This window comes from Arvicola amphibius, chromosome 10, assembly GCF_903992535.2.
Source record: "Arvicola amphibius chromosome 10, mArvAmp1.2, whole genome shotgun sequence".
NCBI classification, from domain to species: Eukaryota; Metazoa; Chordata; class Mammalia; order Rodentia; family Cricetidae; genus Arvicola; species Arvicola amphibius.
In genome coordinates, this window is record NC_052056.1 from 100,948,951 (window position 1) to 100,967,017 (window position 18,067).

At 53.2% G+C, this 18,067-nt stretch overlaps 1 protein-coding gene across 4 annotated transcripts; it reads left to right on the top strand.

The window, feature by feature from the left end:
* Ap5z1 (adaptor related protein complex 5 subunit zeta 1) lies at positions 1-14,641 on the top strand. 4 transcript variants are annotated; one of them, XM_038346203.1, is made up of 18 exons: positions 21-99; positions 265-388; positions 2,525-2,659; positions 2,785-2,971; positions 3,334-3,478; positions 3,709-3,818; positions 4,640-4,808; positions 5,565-5,705; positions 6,275-6,312; positions 6,381-6,543; positions 7,280-7,461; positions 9,746-9,888; positions 10,209-10,349; positions 10,729-10,840; positions 11,601-11,698; positions 12,586-12,718; positions 12,792-13,006; positions 13,112-14,641. In XM_038346203.1, exons 4-18 carry the CDS (start codon positions 2,801-2,803, stop codon positions 13,380-13,382), a joined length of 2,232 nt encoding a protein of 743 aa, XP_038202131.1. In that variant the 5' UTR covers positions 21-99; positions 265-388; positions 2,525-2,659; positions 2,785-2,800; the 3' UTR covers positions 13,383-14,641. The 4 variants fall into 4 exon arrangements, with proteins under 4 accessions (XP_038202128.1, XP_038202131.1, XP_038202130.1 ...); XM_038346200.1 differs by lacking the exon at positions 265-388 and having other exon boundaries at positions 1-99; XM_038346202.1 differs by lacking the exon at positions 21-99 and having other exon boundaries at positions 116-388.
* Positions 14,642-18,067: the final 3,426 nt, after the last annotated feature.

The following is an 18,067-nucleotide window of genomic DNA, read 5'->3' on the forward strand; positions in this document are numbered from 1 at the left end:
TAACCCGGAAGTCCGCGAAAACGCTTTGGTCGCGGTTGGCCTCCGACCTGCGGGCAGGATGTTCTCGGCGGGCGCGGAGAGTCTGCTGCACCAGGCCAGGTCTGCGGATCTAGGGCCGGGGACACGGGGCGTGAGACAAAGCCAGGGAGGAGCGGGGAGGCGGTGGTTCCGCTGCTCTGCTCGGGTTCTCGTGTGGCGCCCGGGACGGCCTGCGTGAAGTGTGAGGTGCACGACCCAGCTAAGACCCATCGTGTCTGATGCCAGGCTATGCTGGTCCTGCATTGAGCGCCTAGGTTGCGCCATCCTTCCCAACTAGCCGGTCCAAGACTTGATGGCACTCGATCAATCGGAGGAAATGAGTATCAGAAACCCAGACCTGATGCATTTGGTAAACTTAAAAAGCAAAGGGGCAAATCTGGACTGTGAGCTGGGCCACTTGTGGGGAAAGATTAGGATGGATAAGGTCTCAGGAATCCCAGAGAACAAGAGCCTGAACAAGCGTTAAAGTCTGGAGCCTGCGAACAGGACAGAACTCAGATGGGTAAACGCCCTTGCAGCCAAGCCTGACAGCCTCGGCTAGACCCCGGGAATCCACGTGGAGGAAGGAGAAAATCAATTCCTTCAAGTTGTCTTCTGATCTCCACTCGAGCACCCCGAGCTGCACATAAATAAATGAATGTAACAAATTTTTTAAAAAAGCAAAACCAAAAAAACTCTTAAGATGATTCTCTAAGATCCATTAGGACTAAGCGGTGACCGAGCCACACGATCCGCCCACAGGCCCACCGCTCTCCTTCAGTAGGCTGGATAGTCTCCGATTTAAACAGAGTGTTTGTTACATGGGGACTTAAGTGTTGGTCAGCGTGTGACCGCCTCATGCCAGCACAAAAATAACGTTTCCCACTCAGATTCTGCTCCGGGTCCTGGGGCAGGTGATGAAAAGCGACTCATTGAAATTCATTTTGTCCTGGGAGGGGTCCCCAGGAGCAGTGGGGAGCTGTGGGTGAATTGGGTCAGTGTTTTAAAACTGCTGAAGCTGTACCCACTCGATGCAGGGTATCTCTCTTCCGGTCATTTCGTCCTCTGTCGTTAGGCCAGTTCGTGGCTCCCCTTCCTCACCCAGCCTCTTCTGTAGGAACCTTAGTGTGACTGAGTGGATCATGGAAAAAACCAAGTAGGCTAGGGTGGTGGGAAGGTTACTGGAGGTCATCCTACAGCCGTCAAAGACGTGCAGTAACTGCTGAGAGGAGGCTGTTTTCTTTTTATTTCCCAGGAACCAAATTCAAGTCCTTGACAGACAGGTCCAAAATTGGGCAGCGTGCAAACTGTCAGCCCCATCTGGAGACTACAGTAGGGCTTTCAGCCATGGTTTAGGATGTTGGGGGCCCTCCTTAGCACCCACAGGCCCCTCATGCAGATTTTTTGTGGGGGTGGGGAGGAACAGTTGAGACAGAGCCTCACTGTGTGGCCCAGGAACTTGCTTTGTAGACCAAACTGACCTCAAATGCAACAGAGATCCGCCTTCCAAGTGCTGGGATTAAAGGTGTGTACCACCTGCACCAGGCAGTTCCTTCATCGTGGTGCTGGGGATGGAATCCAGGGCTGCACACATCTAAGCAAGCGCCCTTCTGCCGGGCTGCGGTCCCAGCCCTCTTTTCCTTGCTGTTAAGCTTAGAATAGAAGCTGGGAAACTGAGTTCTGCTCTGATATTTAGTTTGGTCTCGGCATGTTCAATTGAAGCCAATGACATACCAGGCTCATCTTATACGCTGCTGTAATCTTAGCTCTTCAATATAGAAGCTTTTACATCCCCTTCTCAAAAGTGGGAGGTTCACTGAAGCATGTTTGAAGGGCAACTTGGGGGTGTTGGCAATGGCACTCAGAGGTAGAGTGGCTGCTTCCTTATTAAGTGTAGGGCCCTGGCTTCAGACTCCATCACTGCCAATAAAGGCAGGGGCTGGGGAAAGCAGGGTGTGGTCGTGCACACCTGTAGGTCTTGGAAGGACGAGGAAGGAGGATGAAGAGGTTGAGTCTGGGCTATGTAGTAAGTTCAACCTGGGCTGTATAGCAAGGCTCTCTGGGTAGAGGAAGAGGCAACTTGGACTAAAAATTCCTGACTTTTGAAAGACTCATAAAACCTTTTACTGAGTGTGTTGGCTCACTCTTGAAATGTCAGCACTTGGAAGCAGAGGCAGGAGGATTGCTGCAGACTCCAGGCTAGCCTGAGCTACAAAGTGAGGCCCTGTCTCAAAACAGAGGGGAAAAATAAAACCTTAAAATAGTGTGGGTTTTTTTTTTTTTTTTTTTTTGCCATTGGAACAGCAGAGCAAGGTTGGCTGCATCGCCTTTAGTAAAGGGTGTCACTAGGAAACTGGGGTTGCTGCATCTCAGTTCCAGGGGAGGAACCTGTCTGCACTCCACCCCTCCCAGGCACTGTGAGCCTGCTTTCTCTGTGCTGACTAGGGATAGTCCCCGTGGGGGACGTGCCTGTGACTCAGGGCAGCACCGTGGTCCTCTTCCTTAGGGAGATACAGGATGAGGAGCTGCAGCGATTCTGCACCCGGATCACTAAGCTGCTGCAGGAACCTCCAGGGCCAGCTGCTGTGGATGCCCTGCAGAGGCTCTTCCTCATCGTCTCAGCCACCAAGTATCCCCGACGGTGAGTGGACAGCACTGCTGGGAAAACCCTGTTCATCCAGCAGACAGGGTCCAGTGATCTCCCCTGGGGTGTCAGAGTACGTGCCACAGGCCTGACCTGTCATCTGGCGGGGTCTCGCCCTCCAGGCTGGAGAAGCTGTGTATGGACCTTTTGCAGAACACCCTCTGTTTGCCCACAAATCCTGAGCAGCTTCAGGTCCTCTGTTCCGCTATCTTGAGAGAGATGTCACCTTTTGATGACCTGGCCCTGTCCTGTGATCACACCCAAAGCACCCGGCAGCTAAGTCTTGTGGCCTCTGTAGTCTTAGCCCAGGTAACACAGTTGCCACCATTGGGAGTGGGGGGAGGGGGTGGCATCTGTTTCTTGTGGTTCTGGGATCACAGGAATACAGCAAACTGGTTTGTCCCTCAGTGTATCCAGTGCTGCAGAGACCCACTCTGTCCAGAGTCCATCCCCTTGGATGGTCTGATGAGTCTCAAGTGTGCATAGCCCCCCCCCCCCATGCACACGCTCCGAGTCTCTGTTGATAGCTCAGTCGGACTCCAGGGCCGGATCTGCCAGTGTGATGTTCTGAGCATATGTAAGAGCAGCTGCAGTATGCTTTCCAGGGATCGAACTCAGCTCCTTATGCTGCTGAGACATTCATGTCTTCAGCTCCCTGTCCTACTTTGAAGGGAGACAGAAAAGGAGAGATCAGATGTCTAAGCCAGCGCATCTTCAAGATCCTTGAGAACCGGCAGCCCGAAGGGCCCAGCGTCAGGCTCCTCCTCCCCGTCCTGTCCAAGATCATTGGCCTGGCCCCAGGCACCCTCGTGGAAGGTACTGGACACTTCTTCCCCAAAGGCCTTCGTGGCTCTTTTCCCACAGCAACTGTAGTCTAGGGTGTGGTGGAAGGAGGTTAGAGCTGTCAGAGAATCCTGCATAGCTTCCCAGGGTGAACCCATGGTATGGGGTTCTGTTGAGCCCCATTTTCTCTAGAGCAGATTCGGCATCACCTGGGAATCTTGAGACTTAACTTTCCCTCACTGCACCTCCTCCTGTCCCCACAGACCAGACTAACCTGCTCAGCAGAAGGCTAGTGGACTGGCTGCGCTATGCCAGCATCCAGCAAGGTCTTCCATACTCAGGCGGCTTCTTCTCTACACCCAGGACCCGGCAGGTGAGTCCCGGCTGCTTTGGGGTCCCAGGGAGCTGAAATCACAAAAGCTCTGCCACAGGCTGGGGTTGAGGCCCAGTTGGTAGAGCATTTGCCTAGCGTGTGTTTAACCTTAGGTTCAAGCCCCAGAACCACATAAACACGTGGTGGTGCACACCCGCAGTCCCAAAACCACATAAACGCGTGGGATGCACAGCCGCAGCCCTAGAACCACATAAACATGGTGGTTCACACCTGCAGCCCCAGAACCACATAAACGTGTGGTGCACACCTGCAGCCCCGGAACCATATAAACGCGTGTGGTGCACACCTGCAGCCCCAGAACCGAGGAGGCGGGAACAAGAATCAGTATTTCAGTCATCCTCAGCTGCATAGCAAGTTTGAAAACGCACTGGTGTGCAAAAACAAAGCAGTGCTACTGTCTCTGATAGTGCTCGTTCCCTCTCTCCCATGCACTGACATCACACACAGTGAGTCAGTCTCACCAGGCAGGCTCCTATGGATGCTGCTTGTCCTTCCCCTTGGTTCCAGTAAGGTTTCTCATTGCTCTCTACCGTGGAGTGGGGAAAGTCCACTGCTCAGTGCCTACAAAGGATGCAAGACACACATCTGAGCTGGAGCCTTACCGCCTCTTTAGATCTTGGGGCAGGCATGCCTGGATCTAGGAGTGTGGATGCTTTCTACAAGGCTGTAGCCGGAGAGGGCAGGAAATGCAGGTCCCTGGGCCATGGTGGAGCTCACAGCCTCCTGTACCTGATTTCTGTACTCCTGAGTGCTTTATGAGCCCACCAGGCTTCTCCCCAGCCCTGTCCTTCCTCCCACAGCCAGGTCCCATCACAGAGGTGGATGGAGCAGTGGCTTCTGACTTCTTCACGGTCCTCTCCACGGGCCAGCACTTCACAGAAGACCAGTGGCTGAACGTGCAGGCCTTCTCCATGCTTCGGAAATGGCTGCTCCACAGTGGCCCTGAGGACCCAGGCAGTCCAGATGCAGGTGTGCCCGGGGTAGGACAGAGAGCACCGAGGGGTAGCCCAAACACTCTGGCTTGGGTGCGGGTAAGGTGTGGGCAAGACGAAAACCACAGGTGTCTGTGGGCCAAGCAAGGAGTGTGCTGAGTTTGGAGGCCAGCAGCAGAGGGCCACTGACCCCAGGAGGAGCCGAGAACACAGCCCAGTGCCTTTATAAGCATACTGATGTGTGCATGAGGTGTCCCAGGGAGCCAGATGGATCGTCCAAGGCAGCTGTTCACAGGCCTATCTGATCTTGTCCCAGATGCAGACTTGGTTTATAGACAGTCAGATTGAGCTGCTCGTGGTGGTGTGTGCCCACAAGCCCAGCCCTTGGGAGGTAGAGGCAGAAGAATTAGGGAATTCAAGGCCAGCCTCAGCTACATAGTTTGAAGCCAGCCTGGGTTACAACCCAGGCTGTCTTGAGACCTCGTCTCAAAAACACAAAATTAAACCAAGTGTAGGGATCCATACCTATCATGCCAGCACCTGGGACTCTGAGGCAGGAGGATTATAAGTTTGAGACCAGCCTCAGCTATGTAGCAAGACCCTGCTTTTATATAGAAAAACAAACAGAAAAAAACAACCAGTAGCCCAGACAAATTTGTGCATCTAGCCCTGGTGACAACAGCTTCATACTCGATGACTTGGGCAACCTTGAGCACTCTAGGAAGCTGCTGGAGCACGCCGTCTGCCCAGCCTGCCTGTCCACATGGGTACCAGGGGTTCTTTTCTCCTACAGATGACAGGTCAGAGCTGGAGGGCTCCACCCTGTCTGTGCTCTCTGCTGCCTCTACTGCCAGCCGGTTGCTGCCCCCTCGGGAGAGGCTGAGAGAAGTGGCCTTTGAGTACTGCCAGCGCCTATTGGAACAGAGTAACCGGAGTGAGTCCCCAGGCTACCAACACATTTCCCTGCAGGGTGGGGTCAAAGCAGCCAACCTGGCTGAGTGTCTGCTTTAAAAGAACTGACCCTGGAACAAAGGCGGAGAGGTGGCTCAGCAGTTAAGAGCACTTGGCTACTCTTGCAGAGGACCTGGTTTTGGTTCCAAGTACCCACATGGTTTCCCACAGTAACTACAGTTACAGAGGATCTGATGCCCTCTTCTGGCCTCCTCAGACACCAAACAAGCATATGGTGTACATATATAACATGTAGAAGAAACACCCATTCACAAGAAATGAAATTGAAAATAAAATCTTGAAAAGAAGAGCCATGGGTCTCAGATCACTGTGGGATCTGGAGCCTCCTTGTGTCTGAGGACAGGCCTTACCTGTGTACCTCGCACCTCGCCTCTGGCATCCAAGGTCCACCCATGTTGTCCGCACCTTATGGGCACTAGTCCCTGCCCCCTGTCTTGTCACATGACTGCTCATTGTCCTGGCCTCAAACTTGTAGGACACAGGCTGTCGTTATGAGGCTGTTTTGAGACAAGTCAACTTTCTTTGTTCCAGGAGCCTTGAGGAAGGGGGACTCCGACCTACAGAAAGCTGTAAGTAGCCTGCAGGGTGCTGGGGCAGGTGCTGCCTGACCCTCTGACACAACTCGGTGTCCCCGCAGTGCCTGGTAGAAGCTGTGTTGGTGCTGGACGTGCTGTGCCGGCAGGACCCCTCCTTCCTTTACCGCACCCTCTCCTGCCTGAAGGCTCTGCATAGGAGGCTAGGTGAAGATCCTGGCAGCGAGCGGGCACTGGTGCCCCTTGCCCAGTTCTTCCTGAACCATGGTGAGTCTGGGTGCATGGGAAGTTTCTTCCAGGCGCTCAGAGGCTGTCACACTTACAGTTTTGTTGGTTTATTGGCAGTCTGGGCATGGAGCCCAGGCCCTTCACATGCTAGACAAGGTGCTCTACCACTGAGCTACACCCCAGCCCCTCACTGGGGAATTCTAGGCAGGGGTCTACTACCAAGTTTAATCCCCAGTCCTCTTTTTATTTTGATTGCTTCATTTTGTTTTTACTTGGTTGGTGTGGTTTTTCTTTCTTGTTTTAAAGCAGACCCTCGTGTGTAGCTCCAGCTGACCTGGAGCTCATGGAGGTTCACTTGCCTCTGTCTCCCAAGTGCTGGATTTAGAAGGGTGTGCCACCACACCTAGCCTCTCTTTATTTTGGAATAGGGTCTCACAAAGTTTCCCAGGCTGGTCTTAAACTTGGGATTCTTCTGCTTCAGCCTCCTGAGTGGCTGAGATTACAGTTCTGGGCCAAGCACAGGCCTCTGCTCTACCATGGGTCCACAAAAGTCAGAAGTCGAGGCCTACTGACTTCCTGACAGTGTCCCCGTGGGTTTTGCTCGGTGGTCTCAGGGAGGCGGCGCCATCTACAGGAGGCTCTTGGTGTTCTGGAGACATATGCAGCCCCATGGCTTGGCCACACTGAATTCTGGCTAAAGCAGAACTCACCCCAAGTTACTGCAGGTGCTGCGGCTGCATAGCCTGATGCCCTGGCGGCCTCTGGTGTGTTTCAGGGGAGGCGGCCACCGTGGATGCAGAAGCCATCTACCAGCACCTGCTCAGCAGGCTCCCTTCCGAGCGCTTCTACAGCCCAACCCTGGCCTTCGAAGTCACACACTTCTGCACGCGCAACCTGGCCCAGTTCGACCCCCACTTCCTCAGCCTCCTCAGGTTGAGCTTCCCTAGTCTGTTCAAGGCAAGTGTAGACATCTTTGGGGCTGGGCCCAGGCCTTCCGTCCTTTTCAGTTGATCTCCGTTTGGGATGCAGGGTGAGGTGTTAGGACTAGGGTCTCCATATAATATACAAACAGCATCGTCTCAGACAGTCTCATGGGAACCAGACATGGTACTTCACACATGTAATCCCAGCACAAGGGAGGCTGAGACAAGGGGATCACAGAAGTAAGAGTTCAAGGCCTGCTTCAGTTACAGCCTGGGCTATGTGACGCCCTGTCTCAAAAAGCAAACAAAGGCGGATGTGTCGGCACCAATCCTAGCTCTCAGGAGTCAGAGGCAAGAGGATCTCTAAAAGTTCAAGGCCAGTCTGGTCTACATAAGCAAGTTCCAGGACAACCAGGGCCTCATCAGGACACCTTGTCTTTTTTTTTTTTTTTTTTTTTTTGGTTTTTCGAGACAGAGTTTCTCTGTGGCTTTGGAGCCTGTCCTGGAACTAGCTCTTGTAGACCAGGCTGGCCTCAAACTCACAGAGATCCGTCTGCCTCTGCCTCCCGAGTGCTGGGATTAAAGGCGTGCGCCACCACCGCCCGGCGGGGCACCTTGTCTTAAAAACAAACAGCACAAAGAAAAACCTAGGGCCTGGAGAGATGGCTTAGTGGTTAACAGCAGTGGCTGCTCTTGCAAGGACCCAGTTTCAGTTCCCAGCACATGGTGGCTCACAACCATCTGTATGTAACTAATTCCGCGGGACCCAGTGTCCTCTGCTGTGTCTTCAGGCACTTTATGCACACAGTACCCAACATATATGCAGGCAATCCATGCATACACCTAAAACAATATCTAAAGAACAAAGTCGTGCATAGACAAGAGATGGATGGCTGACTTGGAGCTGGCCAGCTTCAGTTTTGAGATCCCTCTGCTCCTGGAAGCCGAGCTTCCTGCGTGCTGAATTGCAGGTGCGTGCAGTCGTGCCTACTTGATCCACGACAGTACTCTAGCAGGCGCATTGTGCATTCAGTTCATCAGTGTGAGCCTGGGATGGATCTATGGGAGCGGGGGATATGCATGTGCTTGTAGAGGTCAGAGGTCAACCTTAGGTGGTGTTCCTCAAACAGTGGGGCCTCTCCAAGTAGGCTACCCTGTCTCTACTTCCCCAGTGCAGGGCATATGCCACCATGCCTGGAAATTTTATTCAGGTTCTGGGGGATAAAACCAAGGTTCCTGTGTGTGCACAGCAAGTGCTTTCCTGACTGCACCATCTCCCCAGCCCATCATGTGTCTTTAACCTGTACTTCACAGTCTACCTGTTAGAACCATTTATAGACCCAGTCCTGTGTGTGTGTGTGTGTGTGCGCGCGCGCGCGCACATTCATGTATTCCATGTATATAAGTCTAGATACATGTGTGGAGATCAAAACACAAACTCAGGTGTTGTGATCCTTACGTCCTTACCCTCCACCTGGTTGTTTGAGGTTGGGTCTCCAGCTGCTAATCACTGCACACACTAGCCAGCTGGTGATCTTCCTGGAATTCTCCTGTGTCCGCCTCCTCAACGTAGGAGCGCTGGAGTTAGAGTGTGTGCTGCCCAGCCCAACTATACATGGGTTCAGGGGATTTGGACTTAAAGCCTTGTATTTTACCAAGTACATCATCTCTCTGCCCTGCCGCACTCACTGCCACCCCTTCTTTTTGAGACAGAATCTCTCGCTTTACTGGGAGCTCACCGGTGTGAGCAGGCTAAATGCCCAGCTGGCCCCAGTAACTGTACTGACTGCCTCCCCAGGGATTTTGGGTGCACATTGCTATTCCCCACATTGTGCAGGTCTTCGTGTTTGTGCAACAAGCACTTTCCTGACTGAGCTGTCTCCCTGCCCCAAAACTCAGTCCTTTTTCTAAAGAAAACAGGAGTAATTCAGAAATGGCTGCTGACATTGCTGCCACAAAATTGGCTGCAAAAGACAGAATAGCAAGTATGACCAGAGACGGCTTCAGCTGGTAAAGGCACTTACTGCTGACAGTCGGGGTTCCCTCCCTGGGACCCATGTGGTTAAGTGAGAGACCCCCACTCCTGCACGATGGCTTCCACTTGTGTGTACGTGTGCACATGCTCACTTCAATAGCAGTAAGTGAGACCCTCAAAACATAGCCAAAGATAGGGAGGACAGGGAGGGCTGGGTCCAGCTACCCCTGTCTGAATGGAGTGTCTTTGTGTGAGTGGGCAGTAGGAGGCCACTGGAGGAGGCCATGGCCAGCTAGCGTCCTCCCGCCCTGTCTGAGCCACTGTGTCTCTTCCTCCTCCACAGTTCCTGGCTTGGAACAGCCCTCCCCTCACAGCCGAGTTCGTGGTCCTCCTGCCGGCTCTGGTGGATGCTGGCACCGCCCTGGAGATGTTGCACGCACTGCTTGACCTGCCCTGCCTGACTGCTGCCCTGGACCTGCAGCTCAGGTGGGCCCACTCTGCCCCGTCTGCCCTGTCCACTCCCGTGCAGCCAGGCACCAGATGTGCTCTCCTCGCTCTGCTCTCTTCACGCTCCCAGCCCCTGCACCAGGGCCCCTGCAAGGCTCCAGACCACAGACAGTGCATCTCTGCTCGCTTTGCCGCCCACCCCGAGCAGCTCCTGAGCCCCAGCGCTCCTCAGTGCACTCACGCTCAGCAAGGGAGTCTCCCATGTTTTCCGGCCCAGAGTGCTTCCCAACTCTACGAGCTCCAGCAGGTGGTTGACTTGTGCTGAGAGTAGCGTCCCAGCTGAGCCTCTGTCCTCTCAGGTCCTCACAGACCCCATCGGAAAGGCCGCTTTGGGATGTCTCCCTCAGGATTCCCAACTGCCTGGAGGCCTTCCGGGACCCACATTTCCAGGGACTCTTCCGTCACCTGCTTCGTACCAAGGCCAGCGGCTCCACAGAGAGGTGGGAAACCTGGGCCAATCACCGAACATGATGTAGGACTCTGCCAGAGAGCACGCTGTGTTCTTACTCAGCCCGGGCTCCACCCATCGACCCAGCCCTCCACTGGTGCTGTGGACAGTCCACTTTACAAGGGGGAAACTAAGGCCTAGCATATTCTGGGGAGTGAAAGGACCAGGAATGGCCTGCAGGCCCTTGCTGCTGTGTCCCTGGTTCTGCTGTCCTGGGAGCCTTGGCATCTCCTGGCCTGCTTGAGCCCTGTGGAACACGTGAGCCGTGACTACCAGTGGCTGGCCACAGTGTCCTTGCTTCTGACTGTTGTGGGGGTCACTCAGAAGGAAAGTGGTTAGGCCTTCAGTAGCCCCACTGTGTCTGTCCCCAGACTGACATCGCTTCACCAGCTGCTGAAGCCCATGGCCAGCTGTGCCCGGGTAACCCAGTGTTCGGAGGCGGTGCCCATCCTGCTTCAGGCCTTCTTCTCAGCCGTGACCCAGGTGAGCTCGCTGCCCAGGTCTCTTCCCCTATAGTCCTCATATAGTCAGGAGGACCCAGGCCAGAGTGTGGTGCACTGGCCTTGACCCCACGGGTGGTTTGTCTTGCAGCATCCTCCATGGGTCTCAGTAAGAGAGACAGGAAAGGGCTACTTACCCTTCAGCCCTCAGGATGGGGCAGGCTGGCAGCGCATGCTAGAGCCAGAACAGCATGCGCCCAGGCCCCTGAGCTCCCATAGCCCAGTGCTTTCCTCCTGACTGCTTGTTCACAGGTTGGATGAGTGGAAGCCCCCAGAACCCTTTGAGGGAGGCTAGTAACCAAGTGGGCCCTTTGAGGTCACTCAGACAAAATAGAATCTTAGCCTCGGGGAACAGGCTTAGATTTTTTTTTTTGTTTCTGTTTCTGTTTTCATATTTGAGACGCTGCCTCTCTGTATAAACGGCTGGCCTGGTGCTCACCGTGTGAACGAGAGCGGCACAGACTCAGATCCTCCTGCCTCTGTCTCCCAAGTACTGGGCCTAACGGTGGCACCACCATGCCCTGCAGAGCAGGTCCTAAGGGAAAGATGCAGCCCAGTAGCAGGGCCGGGGGGCTGGGGTTTCTGGGTCCTCCCCCTGGTTTTCAGGTGCTGGGGAAGGTAGGCAGTGAGTGAGGAGATTCACCCCAAGTCATGCTCCCCTTGGTGGCCTCACTCCTCCATGGGGGTAGAAGATAACAGCGCCACTGCCCAGGGCTGAACCTGTCTCTTGTTCTTGATCCCAGTTTGCTGATGGGGCCCTGATCAACCAGCTGGCGCTGCTGCTCCTAGACAGAAGTGACTCTCTCTATCCGGTCCCTCAGTATGAGGCCAGTGTGCACAGGTAGGCAGGGTCACCAGTGCTGTGGCACACACACCTCTGCACCCCTGTCCTGCGCACAGCTAAAGGTCTGAGCACTCTCCTGTCTTGCCAGTTCCTCTCCCAGGTGCAGCTTGGCTCCCATTCAGGACATTCTGGTGTCTGTCCTTCTCTGAGACTCTTTGTGTCCTTTGAATGGTAGACTCATGTCTCTATTGCAGAGATTCCTGTCCACCAAGGTCCTTTTCCTTTAGGGCAGTGGTTCTCAACCTTCCTAATGCTGTGACATTTCCTCATATTATGGTGACCTCCCAACCATAAAATTATTTTTTCATTGCTACTACATAACTGTAATTTTGCTATTCTTATGTATCCTAATGTAAATATCTGATATGCAGGATTTCTAATATGCAGGATTTCTAATAGGACAGACCCACAGGTTGAGAAACACTGCTTTAAATCATTTATTCTTATGTAGATATGCACCCATTCTGGGAATTAAACCTAAGGCCACCTTAATCCTAGATAAGTACTCTACCACTGAGCCACACCTCAGCCCCTCACTGGGGGATTCTAGGCAGGGGCTCTACCTCTGAGTCACACCCCAGCCCCTCACTGGGGGATTCTAGGCAGGGGCTCTACCACTGAGCCACACCCCAACCCCTCACTGGGGGATTCTAGGCAGGGGCTCTCCTCAGTTTTAGGACAGGGCTCACTCCAGTGCAGGCTGTCCTAGAACTCACAGCATTCCTCCTACCTCACTCTCTCAAGTAGCCTGGATGTGAAACAGTCGTGTCCACAGTAGAGTGACTCAACAGGTGACAGGTGCTTCTGGCTCTTTCCCATCAGATAGGCTGGGGTCAGATATGCCCTGAGCACACAGCCTCACAGGGTTTTCATTCTCCTGGCAGGGTGCTGAGCTCCCAGCTTCTGGTGCTATGCAAGCTGAAGCCATCGTTGGTGGTGGAGCTGTCACGAGAGCTTCTGGAATTTGTGGGGAGCGTGAGCAGCATCTGCATCCGAGCCAGCATGTTTACCTGTGTGGTAAGCACACACCCACCCTCCCACCATCGGGCAGGAAGCCCTGTTGTGTGCTAAGCCTCTGTTCTGGGCGTAGGTATGGGCCATTGGTGAGTACCTGTCGGTGACCTGTGACAAGAGATGCACAGTGGAGCAGATCAACAAGTTCTTTGAAGCCCTGGAGGCACTGCTGTTTGAAGTCACCCAGTCCCGCCCCTCGGCCGACCTGCCCTGCTGTCCCCCACAGGTGGTCACTGTACTCATGACCACGCTGACCAAGCTGGCCTCCCGTAGCCAAGACCTGATCCCAAGGTATCTAGCTGGGGGCACAGAGTAGGAGCCCATGAGGGCAGCCATGTGGGTGCACTAGGGGACTGGTCCTTGGCAGCTAAATAGCTGAGTCCTTCTCTTCCCCAGGGTGTCACTGTTCCTGTCAAAAATTCGGACCCTGGCCCAGAACCCAGCCACCAGCTCCGTGCACAGTGAGGAGGATGCAGAAGCCATTCGTACCCGGGCCACAGAGCTACTGACTCTACTGAAGATGCCCAGTGTGGCCCAGTTTGTGTTCACACCCACTGCAGGCGTGTGCCAGCCTCGCTACCACCGAGACACCAACACAGCCCTGCCTCTGGCCCTGCGCACCGTCAGCCGGCTGGTGGAGAAGGAGACTGGCCTCTTGCCGGGTTGAAGAAGGGACAGTCACCACTTGAACTACAGTTTAAGAGCCCGGGCGGCCAACCTGATATTAGAGTTGAGCTGCAAGCTGGGGCGACTGGAGGAGAGTGGGGAGGAAGGTGGACATGGCCCTGAAGATGGGGTCACTGGTTCCTGGGGATGCATCATCCAGCCTTGTCCCTGTGGCTGGTCACACTCAGCGTTGAGCATGTGATAGATGGCTTAGCGCTTTTTCCTAGGCTGAACAGAAACAGCCTGGCTACTCACCACTGTTACCTCATTTCTAGAGTTGGGGCGGGAGCAGTGCAGGATCAATAATAAGCTTCATAAAACTGCTTATGCTGGGCAGGGGTGGCACACGCCTTCTATCCCAGCACTCTGGAGCTGAGGTCAACCAGGGCTACACAGAGAAGCCAAAACACTCACTCTCACACACACATAAAGAATTTTAAAGCTTATGTGTAGGTGCTATGCACACAACACACATGTGGATATCAGGAGACAGCTTTGGTGACTCAGTCTCTCCTTCGTGTGGGTCCTGGCTGGTTGTGAGGCTCGGTGACAAGCACTTTGCCTACTGAACCATCTTGCCTTTCCCCAAATAAACCTTTCAGTGCTGTGTACAGCCAAGATCTCTCTGCTGTCCTCAGACTGGGAGATAATCAGAGCTTGAGCATGGCCTGGAGCCTGGGCCCTTCCCATCCTGTCCTGTGTGGAGGGAAGTGGCTGGTTCTCTTGCAGGAAATCCCTGGTCCTCATGTTTAGCTCTGGTGTCTTTAATGTGACAGAAGTGACAAGACCAGGAGATGCAGCTGTAGTTCATCCACTGGAGTGTGTCCTCCGGGCACAAAGTCCAGCGTGACCCAAGCATTGTGGTGCACACCTGCAGTCCCAGCACTTCGGAGGTGGAGGCAGCGGGGTCAGAAGTTCAAGCTCACCCCTGGGTATGCAGTAACTTGGAGGGCTGCCTGGACTACAGAAGAAATTGGGCCTGGAAGACGACTCAGCACATTAAAGGCTTTGTCATAGAAGCCTGGTACCCACGTTTAACCCCTGGATCCCAGGTGGAGAGCCAGGTGCCTGGTGTGTGCACACCTACAGAGACTGCATCAGTCCAAAGCTCACAGGCCTACTAGCCTGGGGTATGCAGAGCAGCGGGAGAACAAGAACCAACTCCCAGAAGATGTGTTTGTTATGTCGTCTTGCGCACACAAGACATTTTAAAAGCCAAATAAATCCGGGTACTCGTGAGGATGCTATGTCTCCAAGGTACACCTGCAGTCGCTGTTGCCTATTTATGCTGCTTCGTAATTGAAGGATGTGGGGAGGCACGGAGGGCTCCTATGTGCTCCCGCAGTCCTGTGCAGAAGTGCCCAGGTTTCATGCTGGTGCTCAGGGCTGCCGGGTCCTTATGCAGTTTCCCTGAGCCCTGGATTGGGCTGCTCTAGAGAACATCATAGCTGGAAGTGCTCAGGTACTGTCAGTACATGGCCACTAGGAGGCGCTGTTGCTTTTAGTCTATCACTGGGCAAGCCTTTGACCCTACCCACAGCCCCACCCTTCGCTTTCTGCATCTGGGCTTTGCATTATGCTCTCCCTGTGTTGGGTCAGAGCTCTCTAAAAAAAGTAAGGCTTAAGATGGCAGCTGAGGTCTGTGACAACATGGGGTGCTCCTATCCAGGCCACAGGGATACTGCAGCCCGTGTGGAACCTGGATATAAGGTTCAGGGAAACCTCTGCTTGTTGTCACTAGACCTGCTGTGCCTGACCAAAGCTCCTCCCTGAACTGGGCTTGGGCCGATGTGCCCAGAGAGTGACCCACAGTGTCTGTTTGGTGCCACCTGTTGCCTGTGAGGGCAGCCACCCCTAGAGCAGGAGCAGAGGAAACAGTGATATTTGCCATGCTCTTCAGTCAGGAACACAGGTGATTTTGCCTGCATGTATGTCAGTGCACCATATGCATGCATTGCATGCAGAGGTCAAAGCACCAGACCCCCATAACTGGTTACAGAGTTGTAAGGCACCATGTGAGTGCTGGAAATGGAACACATGTCCTGTGGAAGAGCAGACAGCCAGTGCTCTTAACCACCAAACCATCTCTCCAGCTCTGAACACTGGTATCCTTCATAGTCATGAGTGAAATTCGGCTGACTCCATTGCACATAGAGTAAATAAAGCCTTGCCAGCGTGAATAAGAGCAGAGGCGTATGAAAACACTGCCTTCTTCCTGGTGAGCACCAGCCAAAGCTAAGTGCCCACTCAGATAGATGGCAGGGGCTGCCCTGGCTACCCTCAGAGAGGCAAGCTGCTTGGGGTGAGGGTCACACGTGCTCAGTGGCTTTTCCCACCTTAACCTGGCTAGAGGACAGGACTGGCCTGGGCGCCTAGCTCCCAGGCTCTCATGGGGCCTGTGAAGCTTTCACAGTCATACCTGCTTTCTAGCACTGTTGTGATCTTTGTTTCACATGAATACCTGACTAGACATATAAGTCTTGTGTGTGTGATGATTGTGCACGTGTGTGTACGTGCACACATGCACGCACAGGCATGAGCATGTAGGGTGTTTGCCTCGGTTGCTCTCGCTCTCCACCTAATTTAAACTGTCGCAGAGCATGTGTGGCAGTCAGAGGACGGCTTCTGAGTCAGTTCTGGCCTACAGATTGTTCTCATGTTGTCGGGCTTGCAGCAAGTACTCTTCCCTGCTGAGCTGTCTCATAAAACCACCTTTGGTAAAAATAGTTTTTAATTGGAAATAATTATTTTCATTCAATTTATTCTGATCAGTTTCCCCTCCCTTATCTCCTCACCTCCCTACCTTTCTAAGTCCACATCTTCTTTCTCTCTCCCTTAAGAAACCAAACAGAGCCAGGTAGTGGTGGTGCACACCCTTTAATCCCAGCGCTCGGGAGGCAAAGGCAGGTGGATCTCTGTGAGTTCTAGGATAGACTGGTCTACAAAGAGTTCCAGGACAGCCCAGAGGACCCTGTCTCAGAAAAAAAAAACAAAAAGAGAAAAAAAGATAAAAGACCAAAAGGCCAAGAGAAATATGCATGTGTGCACACCCCCACACACCAGTAAGGGGAGGAAACCAAAGAAAGCAATATGAGACAAAAAAATCTTAAAGTACCTGTGAGTTTGTGTTTGCCATCTGAGGTGTGGGTTGTATACCCAATGAAACTTTGTTGGAGAAGGTAATTTTTCTTTTGTGGATGGTTGTTAATTGGAGATAGCCCTGTCTGGTTTGGATCTGTGCAGGCCCTATACATGCTTCCAGTCTCTGAGTGAATGTGTCAGTCCTGCTGTGTCCTTGGTGTTCTTCATCCTCAATGGTTCGAGTGCTTATTGCTCTTGCAGGGACCTGGGTTTGGTTCCCAGCACCCACATGGCAACTCACAACTACATGGAATTCCAGTTATGAATCTGGCACCTTCTTCTAGTCTCAAAGGGCTCCTAAATGTGCATGGTACACAGAAATGCATGCAAGCACACACATAATTCTTTATATTTACTTATTTATTTATTATGTATACAATATTCTGTCTGTGTGTATGCCTGCAGGCCAGAAGAGGGCATCAGATCTCATTACAGAAGATTGTGAGCCACCATGTGGTTGCTGGGAATTGAATTCAGGACCTTTAGAAGAGCAGGCAGTGCTCTTAACCTCTGAGCCATCTCTCCAGTCCCCACATACATAATTTTTTAAAAATCTTGAATAAAAAGATTTGGGGGCCAGAAAGATGACGACTCAGCAGGTAAAGGCTCCTGTGCTGAGCCTGCTGACCTGAGTTGAAGTCCCGGGACCTACGTGGTGGCGAGAACCGACTTCCCATAGTTGTCCTCTGACCACCACATCACACCATGCATGTATGCGCACTTCATCCCATGCATATAAAATAAATCAATAAAAACGTAAGATTTTTTTTTGAAATACACTTTATCCAGCATCTTGGGCATCATCGAGTTATGGCTGCCTGCCCAAGCAGGGTGGAAACATGCAGCGATAGCAGCAGTAGGAAGGCCCTGCAGCAGATGCACTGCAGCTCTTCGTGGCAATCAGGAGAGAGGCAGCATGGAGAAGCATTGGAGCAAGTAACAGGGCCAACGGAGGACCCTGCTACATGGGCTGCCCTCCACAAAGATCCCTTCCGTGAGAGGGGTGTTTGTAGCTGGCTGGGCCCATCCCCAAGTCTCTCTATTCCTGGTAAAAATACGAGGGCCTGGGCTGGAGAGAGCTGCAACACAAGCATGTGGGCCCCAGTGTGAATCCCCAGAACCTACACAAAGCCAGCTACTGTAGCTCATGCTCCTACAGCTAGATGGGAGGAGAGAGAATCCTGGAGGCTCTCGGGTCAACCAGCCTGGTGCATACAGCAGCAAACAAAGAGACCCTGTCTGAAACAAGGGGACGATGAGGACTGTTTCTCAGGTTGTCCCCTTACCTTAACACAGGTGCTGTGCATGTGCACGCCCACACATGCACACACACACACACACACTCCCCAAACTCTTAAAAGATGAGGACCTGGCTACGTTCTTCCGCTAGCTTTTTGCACACTGAAGACATGGATAGAGCTACTGACCCCGCTGAAGATGTCCAGTGAGGCCAAGTTTGTTGACACCCAGTGTGAGCAGATACCAGCTGCCAACACAGTATGCCCAGACCCTGGTTGGCTTCCCAACAGTGTAAAGGGGCGTGAG

What these genes read in the sequence shown, in the direction of transcription:
- Ap5z1 (XM_038346200.1), top strand. Translation starts at nt 59, where the DNA reads ATGTTCTCGGCGGGCGCGGAGAGTCTGCTGCACCAGGCCAG. An exon ending in CCAGTTCTTCCTGAACCATG is followed by an intron (nt 6,544 to 7,279) that starts GTGAGTCTGGGT and finishes GGTGTGTTTCAG; the next exon opens with GGGAGGCGGCCACCGTGGAT. An exon ending in GCTTCCCTAGTCTGTTCAAG is followed by an intron (nt 7,462 to 9,745) that starts GCAAGTGTAGAC and finishes CCTCCTCCACAG; the next exon opens with TTCCTGGCTTGGAACAGCCC.